The 8978-nt window shown below is 32.6% G+C and overlaps 1 protein-coding gene across 6 annotated transcripts; it reads left to right on the top strand.

Annotated features, from left to right (window-relative positions):
* The first annotated feature begins 891 nt into the window (after window positions 1-891).
* LOC130809510 (cold-responsive protein kinase 1-like) lies at window positions 892-8173 on the top strand. 6 transcript variants are annotated; one of them, XM_057675312.1, is made up of 7 exons: window positions 892-1243; window positions 1778-1961; window positions 4741-4853; window positions 5365-5575; window positions 5661-5898; window positions 6292-6442; window positions 7451-8167. In XM_057675312.1, exons 2-7 carry the CDS (start codon window positions 1889-1891, stop codon window positions 7820-7822), a joined length of 1158 nt encoding a protein of 385 aa, XP_057531295.1. In that variant the 5' UTR covers window positions 892-1243; window positions 1778-1888; the 3' UTR covers window positions 7823-8167. The 6 variants fall into 6 exon arrangements, with proteins under 6 accessions (XP_057531295.1, XP_057531294.1, XP_057531298.1 ...); XM_057675311.1 differs by having other exon boundaries at window positions 1845-1961; window positions 7451-8165; XM_057675315.1 differs by having other exon boundaries at window positions 960-1243; window positions 4747-4853; window positions 7451-8173.
* The last annotated feature ends 805 nt before the right edge of the window (window positions 8174-8978 follow it).

Below are 8978 nucleotides of genomic sequence, written 5' to 3'. Positions count from 1 at the left end.
TTCCACCATTGTTAAGTGTTGGTTATTGTCTTTATAATTTGTTCTAAACCATTTTTATGCTCTCAAATGTTTAATTCACCATTTTGAGGTTTATTTCACCGTTTAGTTTATCAACGCTCTTAAATATTTAGGGCAAATTATAAAGACAAGAACCAACACTTAATAAGAGTAGAAACATTAAAATGGTGAATTAAACAGAAATTAACAAGAATTTAACGGAAAATGCTACGGCAGTTAGATGAGGCATTAACTGGACGCTACCACGTGGAAAAATCTTATAAAAGTGCTACCACTAGCATTTCATGAAAGTTCGATGCTACCACGTAGAATTTTCCTAAAAAATTTGTATTAATAAAAATTAAGATACACAAATTCATAAATGAGACGGTTTCATGGTTAGGGTATCTTATTAGACTGAACTGTGTGCATTTAGTATTAAAGTGATCATTTACAATTTCAAAGTGATTAATTAAATTAATAAACTAATTATATGAACCTTATCACCATGAGACGGTCTCAGTTCTTAGACATCTCATTAAGATATTGGGTGCAATTTTGTATTTTTGTTATATATTATATATTATATTACATACTTCATTATATTAAATATATTACTCCTCCCATCCACTGAAAATATGACATTTACTTTTTTACGTTATTTAATAGATTTATTTAATTTTTAATATTTTTTATAAAAAATAAATATTAATAATCTTTGCATTGAGATAAATCAAATAAAATTCACCATATTTTTTAATTTATAAATTAAAAATATAATTTAAATTAAGAATAATAAGTAGATAGCCTATAATGAATTGAGGATTATCTTGGAAACTAAAATCATAAATGCGAGTTATCTGTCTATGTCTGAATGGCAATTCTCAAGGTGCCAATTTCTCACCTCTTTCAATCAATAATAAATACTACATAAAAGTCAAAAATGGTAATTATTCAAAATTCATTCAACAAAACAAACATTAGATTAGAAAATTCAACCGTTACTGATTCAGGCAGTAGAATCATTCCTAGAGTTATTATGGAGCACCTTTTCTTCGTACCCTCTTGTAAGTTCTAATAGAAAAGTCAAGTTGGGTTTTTCAAGTGTTCAACATTTCATACTATCTCTTCTTTCTATTCTCCTCTCTTGTTCTTCTTCTTATACCGTTCTCCAATTCAATTTCTTCAATATTTTCCTGTTCCTGATTCTGGGTTCTTCAAGCTTGATTCTATTAGTGTCTCCAAAGTAAGATCTTTTACTTTTTTTTGCTGTTATTTGTTCAATTTTGATTTATTGTTTGATTTTGGTATTTGGGTATATTCATTGTTCTCAAATTTTGACGTTGACCCATCTTAATTTCAATCAATTTTAGGTGAAATGACGCTAACAATTTCAATTATGAGCTGTTTTCTATTAGTTTTCTATATGAACTTTTTAACTTTTTTGTTGGGCTTTTCTGTCTCCCTTTCACATCAATTTTTGGGTGTTGAAGCAACTTTGAAAGACTGACTTTTAGTTTCTTCTAATCTTCTGTTCTTTATTTCCATTACTGTTCATGGGTAATTAATGGAAGTCATGTCATCACAGTTAGCTGATGGTATTGGTTAGAAAAGTTTTTATTTTGGAGAACATTTCTTATTCCAAAAATTGTGGTGTTTTTGTTCATTTCTTTTTATTTTGAAGAAAACCTAATTTTTATCTTATGCTTTCAATAGTCATGCTTGACTATTCTTCGAGATGTCAATTGAAGAACCCATTAATTTGCTTGGTTAATTGAAGTTTAGGGTTGGCAATTTGATTTGAAGAGCATGTCAAACTTACTCAAATTTTGATTCATTTCATGAAGCGAGGAATTGACTAAGATAAGAGTGGAGCTGAGCTAGTTTGGCCATGACTTGCTTCCCTTTCAGTTGTGGACACAGAGCCAGGGCCTCTGATGAATCCACTGTAGACATTGATGGAGGTATAAGCTTTTTCTCTGTTAATCTAGTGTTTTTTGGCATAGTTGATACTAAACTTCTTCTCATTTATACTAAGCAGTTAGCATCTTTTAATGCTCTTTCTGTACCTTTTGTCTTTCTTTCTTTTAACTATATTTTGTCTTGGCAATCACTTCGATCTTTGCATTTAGCTCCTAGAGATGTTTTCTCTTGGTCAAATGACTTTTAAAGTGGGGATGTCTTTAGTTGATCAAATGAATTTTTAATTGGAAAAACAAGCTAGGCCATAGATGGAAAACATTAATTTTATTTTTCTTCTTAGCTATGTTTGTGAATCATTAATGCATACGCATTTGAGCACACACACCTCACAAGGCCATACTCTTACAATTTATACAAGTGAGGTTTCATCGTAAAACCAATTGACGATTAAAAATAGCTTATTTGAGTTGCGCTATCAACAAACTCACACTTGTACTTGAAAATGTTTTGGTGTGAGTCCGTAGCTTCTAGTTCCCCTTGTTTTGTGTAAAAAAAATAAAATCATGTACAGTACTCTAGTGAGAAAGCTGGTTCACTTTATAACGGTAAACCAAATCTTGAAAGGAATCACTAACGAGGGGTAATGGTAGCACATGCCCTTTTATGTACAAGCTCTATCATATGGTGTGAGAATCTTAATTGAACCCTACTTTACTTCTATAGAATGGTAGAAGAAGTCCTCTAAATAAAGTGAATTATGTAAGGTTCCATCTTGTATGAGACGTTTACATATTGACGTGTGGAATTAGCAATTATCTTTTAGTAGGCCAAATCATTTCCTATTCTAATCCAATATTTGATATTTTCTTAAGTGCAGTAAACTTATGAATTTACAATGAAATTGAAAATAACAACACCGACATAGATTCTTGAATGTATTTCTTGGATCACCTATACTTGATCACGAACACTATTGTAAATATAATATAGTAACGAAAAGATTTTGTTACTACATTGCCTGAAACACGATAGAAGACAGAGACCTTGGGGAAAACTTTCTTGATGTAATATTGGTGCTTTTAGATCAAGTAAGAATGGAAATTTACTTTGATTTACAAATATCCACATATGCATTACAAGCACATGTGTAACTTGTGAATAATCAATATGAACAATGTATATGAAAATACATATTCAACCACAAAGAAGCTAATTTTTTATATGAGAAACAAGTGTAAGAGAGAACATCTGATTTTCCATCATGCAGCAAATGTGTTGTGCCCATTATCCACTATCTATAGAGAATAAAATCACTCCATGTGTATAAACACTTCCTAAGCTCAAAACAAGCGTCCCTTGCATTAACTCATACATACTTTCACCAAACAAACACATGTCGATCGAGTCCAGCCTGTAAACAAGAACTTAAGGAAATTTGCAGAGCAAAAAACTGGAAACAACTTGACCAAGTGCTCAGTCGAGCTGGCTCGATCGGTTGGGCGTGAGGGCGATTTTTCTCCCATTGAACTTTGTTTTCTTTGCTTATTCAAATCAAACATTGGCATATATGTCATCATTATGATATTTGACACATTATATCTTATCATTTATAGTCAATACTATTATTTAACAATTTTTTATATGTTTGGCATCCAACATGTCATTAAAATTCTACATCAAGTATCTATTTGAAAATTATTAATATTTGGAGATGGATATGATTTATGTTCACTAGAAGCTTTTTTAGGAAGAGTAATTGAAATTATCTCCAATTGATATGTTTGTTCAAATATTCACTCTCCCAAATCTTCGCATGCTAATTATATTGGCCTAATTAAATTCTTGTCTTTTGTTACCACTCTTTAATCGCTCCTTGAAATTTTTTTCTGTTGCAGTTCTATATCTTTTCTATTGTTTGTGGATGTAAAATCTTGAAAGAATCTGCCAAAGGAATCTTTTTTTTTTCCTTTGATACACGATGGTGATACGTGATACCAAAGTATTTGCCACCTATATTATCTCACTAGATTAGGACTCGTGTGATACATGATGGTGATAATAATTTCTTTCTAAAAATACTTTTGGAAATTAAGAAAATGACGTTGTTGGCGCTGCATAAACTAGCGTATTAATTGTCTTTTGTTTTAAAGAATAAACCAACATGGATAATTGTGAACTCATCAAAATCAGTAATTATATGATATCTAATAAGGATATGAAATATGATGCTAACATCATCATGATATTTCTTGGGAGAACCTTTTATGAAAAAGTGAAACATAGACATTTTTAAAAGAGGGCGTCTTTTGTTACAATTATATTCTTTTATGGATAGATTGTTAATGTAAATGAGTCTGAGTAAATATTTTATTTTATCTTTAATATATCTGTCTTCTAGATGCTGTATTCCTGAATCATAACCCTTGGATCATTTGGCAGTGAAACATGAGTTTATGAAAAAGTATTTTGCATGAGTAAATTTGGGACTTTTCTGATGACCAAAGATTTCTTGGGAGTAAAGGCTCCTTTTGTATCTCATAATTTGCTTCCTGCTGCAGATATTTGCAGGCAGGACTGTGCCCATTTAAATATACTTTCCCCTAGTAATGAGAGATGTATATAGCTCATCTGGTATCTCGAAATTATACAGATACCCACAGTAACTTAAAATTTTGAGAATCAAACCTAAATCTTTTCTAAAACTTCATTGGTGAACAATGTGAAATTTTATGAAATGGATGTCTGCATTTGCTCAAATTAAAAAAATTTCATGAATTATGTTATGTGTATGAAACTCTTCTGAGGTTCCGCTCCCATTAGTTTCAGGTGTAGGTAATGTAAAGATTTTCAAATACAAGGAATTGCAGCATGCAACGGACAACTTCAGCCAACTAAATAAAATTGGGGAGGGAGGTTTTGGACTTGTCTATAAGGTAACTTCTGATGTTTTCCTTCATCAAAATAAGCCGGTTAAAATGTAGCAAGGGGTGTTGTACGCAAAATATATTTGAAGATTGGATTATTAGAAATAATCAATAGTAGAGATTGTTCACAGCAGATGAGCAACAGGTGGGATTATTTAGGAAAATTTTTCCAATTTTAATAATGACAGTGCTAACTTGATTTTATAAAATATTAACTTTTTGTATCAAGTTTGTTTCTAGCTATAGAAAAAACTAGCGATAAAGATTAAAATATGATTCAAGAAACTTTTATATGTGTAATGAAAATTTGCTTTAATACTAGCAAATCTATTATCTTTCAATAATAAATTGGAATTGCCTATGCCATGATATGAATACATTTCTAAATGGTTGATAAATTATATATCATGTTGTGTTATGGCCTATTATGCTATTGAAAGTTAAGAAATCTTGATATCTGAGCCTTTACTTTCCTTTTCTATAGTACTGATGTTGTAGATGAACTCTGGTTTGTGGCCAGGGCAAGCTCAGAGATGGAACGATGGTCGCAGTGAAGGTGCTTTCACCTGAATCAAGGCAAGGCTTAAGAGAATTCGTTACAGAATTAAAGGTCCTTGCGGATGTAGAGCATGAAAATTTGGTAAAGATTGTAGGTTGTTGTGTCGAAGGGAATAATAGAATTTTGGTCTCTGGATATCTTGAAAATAACAGCCTTTCTCAATCTTTACTCGGTAATTTTCTGTTCTATAACTGATGTAAAAACACAATTAATACCTTCTTTTGCATGATTTTTGATAAAGGTTTATTGAGTTTTAGGTCAAAACCAGAACATGATTGATTTCAACTGGAAAACTAGAAGAAATATATGCATTGGCATTGCTAAGGGGCTTGCGTTTCTTCATGAAGAAGTCCGACCTCATATTGTGCATAGAGATATTAAAGCAAGCAATATCCTCCTTGACAGAGATTTTACAGCCAAGATTTCAGATTTTGGTCTTGCAAAACTTATACCAGCTAACATGACACATGTTAGCACACGGGTTGCAGGGACATTGTGAGTTATGACTCCTGTTTTCATGTGGAGTACTAGATACATCATTTGTTCTAGACTTAGTAACATTCTTAAATTGTGCATCTCCTATTGTCACCTTCACCCTCCCATCTCAACCCAATTCAAATGAATTTTCCTTTTATTATTTTTTGGCTATCTCTAAGAAGCCCTTAGTCTTCTGAACTATTGAACTATTGAGACATGTTGGCGATCTCTATTCCAAAGTCATTGGACGTTCTTTTTCTTAATTCTGTGTTCAGAAAATAGAAAAATATATACAATAAGAGATTAGTTAATGATAATGAAGTAGATTAGTTATTGTGTCTGTAGTTTATGTTTATTGAAATTTTGTTATATTTCTTTGCTGTGTGTCTTGATAAAGTGACTTACACGCAGAGGGTATTTGGCGCCTGAATATGCACTCCGAGGTCAGTTGACAAGGAAAGCGGATACTTATAGTTTTGGCGTACTTCTTTTGGAAATTGTCTGTGGTAGATGCAACAGGAATAGGCGGCTGCCTCCTGGAGAGCAACATCTTCTTCAAAGGGTAATGAATTTTGGCAAATCATATATTTTACTGTTGTGCGTGTATGCTTGCCTGTCTGAATTCTATCCCAATGAATTTTATATATTTCCCTTACAATCTAGGCTTAGACTTTGTTAGTGTCTTATGCTCCATCCTAAAATATACTTGTGAGTTGTGACCAAAACATTTCATTTACACATGCTCATTCCATCTCAAAATAGTTTTAATATGTGGGGTTCCACAAATTTTAGATGAAATGTTTTGTGGTTATAAATTGTTTTATCAAGAAAAGAGATAATATTGGGATAGTTTTTGCATGTATTATATTCATGGGCCAAAGGGGATAGAAAATGGAAAATGAGTGGGTCTAAGAACAAAAGAAAAAATTGTAATAAATTACTAGGTCCATGCCAAAATAAAATAGTTCGAACTAATGTGGAAATACGTCGGAGGGAAAAGGGCAGTGTTAGAACTAATTTGGGATGAAGGGACAAGAAAAGTTTACTTAGAACTAAGATGGGACGGATGAAGTATTGAAAATCTAGTTGAATGTAGTTTACATTGCACAAATTGAAATTTAGTAATGAGTGTGATATTGTAACTCTGAGTGAAATACATTGCTAATTGGATTCTGTGATTTGATGTTGCACTGATACGCTGATATTTTCGAGACTTAGAATCAAAAGAAATTAGCGACAATGACTTATATTTTGTGTAAGAGGCAGCACAAAAAGGATGCCGTGAAAACCACTTAAGTGGTGAAAACCAAAAATGAGGATATATATTCAATCTTTCGGGTATAAATTTCGATGGCATTGAGTAAATATCTACAACGTTGGGACGGGGGTACATGCTCTTCGTGATAGGTTTGTAAATATCTAAAAGTTTCAAAACTCGTGCACCCCCTTTAGAACTAGTGTCAGTATACTTGGTTATAAACAAGTTTTTTTGTACTGATGGTTTATAACTTGGTTATAAGGATTCCGTGTTAATTCAAGAGTATAACTCATTAGATTAAATTTGATGCAGGCATGGAATATGTTTGAGAATAAGTCGCTTATGGAGTTGGTAGATGAAGCATTTAGAGAAGACATCGATATCGAGGAGACCAGTAGATTTTTCAAGATCGCTCTTCTTTGCACACAAGAAATACCAAAACGACGACCAATGATGTCCACTGTGGTTAAGATGCTTCAGGGAGAGGTAGATGTTGCTGAAATGAGCATAACAAGGCCGGGGCTGCTTTCAGAGTTTACTGATACGAAACCAAAAGAACATGCCGACAGAAACACATCATCCTTGTTCTCCCCCAGCTCTGGCGCCTCGTCTTTGCCATCGGAACAGACAAATTCCTCTTTTGCTACAATAACGTTCACATCCATAAGTGCCCGGAGTGACTGAAAATAACAGGTAGATTTTGGCGTTCACACTTTCCCTCGCTTGTTTTGCCTAGTGCCGCCTCTCCCAATCCATTCTTGTCTGCTGTAGATATAAGAGTGAAAATGTGTTCTTTGAAGATCTAAATGTAAAAAAGCGATAGACGATAGAGTGATGCTTTTTCTTACATAATTCATACTTGAAAATGTATCATTCCTTGTATTGTATGTTGTATCAAATCAAATATCATTTTTATAGACATAATTTTTCACTCATACAATTTTGTTACCACTTTTAATTTGATTCAGTGTAACATAATTCGCTAGCTAATTCGCTTTTTGAATTCGTGATTCGCTCAAAATTGTCCAAGAATAGCCCAAAACAGACTATAATTCACTTTTTTCAATTTATGGTTCGCCAGAAGATTAGCGAATCATGTGACACTGTTCTGTTTTTGTATTTTTGACAAATTCTTTTATGAGTAAAACCCTCCTTATTTTCTTTTGTGTTATATATAATTATATATCCCATTTGCCCATTCATTCCCCCCCCCCCCCCCCCCCCAAAGAAAAGGCAAAACAGTTTGATGAAACTTGAAAGGATGAAAAACACTTTGTCAATGGGAAACTTGGTAATAATTTTGGGTAGAATTCCTGATGCTCTTTTGGGTATATGTTTTGATTTGGGAAAAGAGCGGATATTATAATTCCTGATCATTGTTTCTTCTAAGATATGTGAAGTATTCAATTTGGAGACGAGCATGAAGTTTAAGAAAAAGCTTCTTTTTTTTTTATTTTTAAAATCAGAATAAGCAGAAAAAGACTTGTTTGGTTTGTGGGTCAGTTTATAGCTCCCATTGTGTTATAATACATTTTATCCAATCTAACATGTTTATTTCGATGGAAATTTCAGCAAGTCTTGTATGAAACTATCTCACTATAAAACGGGTCCATACAAGCAACTTACATAGCAGTTAACTAAACAAAAACAATTTTTTCATTAAAATTTAAGAAATTAAAAATTAGGCCAGTTCATATTAAGTCGTCTCACGGTGAGACGGTCTTAGTAAAGAATTGTCTGGAGATTTTGATGAAAAAAATTAGGGAAATTCTACGTGGTAACCCTGAGGTTTTGGGTTTTCCATGTAGTAACCAAAACTTTTACAAAATCCACGTGGTAA

Source organism: Amaranthus tricolor, chromosome 3 (genome assembly GCF_026212465.1).
Source record: "Amaranthus tricolor cultivar Red isolate AtriRed21 chromosome 3, ASM2621246v1, whole genome shotgun sequence".
Taxonomy (NCBI): Eukaryota; Viridiplantae; Streptophyta; class Magnoliopsida; order Caryophyllales; family Amaranthaceae; genus Amaranthus; species Amaranthus tricolor.
The sequence above is the reverse complement of the archived record's forward strand: the minus strand, read 5'-3'. Positions and strand labels throughout refer to the sequence as shown.

Coding starts and splice junctions, on each gene's coding strand:
- LOC130809510 (XM_057675312.1), top strand. CDS start 1,889: ATGACTTGCTTCCCTTTCAGTTGTGGACACAGAGCCAGGGCCTCTGAT. Junction 1,962..4,740: donor CACTGTAGACATTGATGGAG/GTATAAGCTTTT, acceptor CGCTCCCATTAG/TTTCAGGTGTAGGTAATGTA. Junction 5,576..5,660: donor CCTTTCTCAATCTTTACTCG/GTAATTTTCTGT, acceptor ATTGAGTTTTAG/GTCAAAACCAGAACATGATT.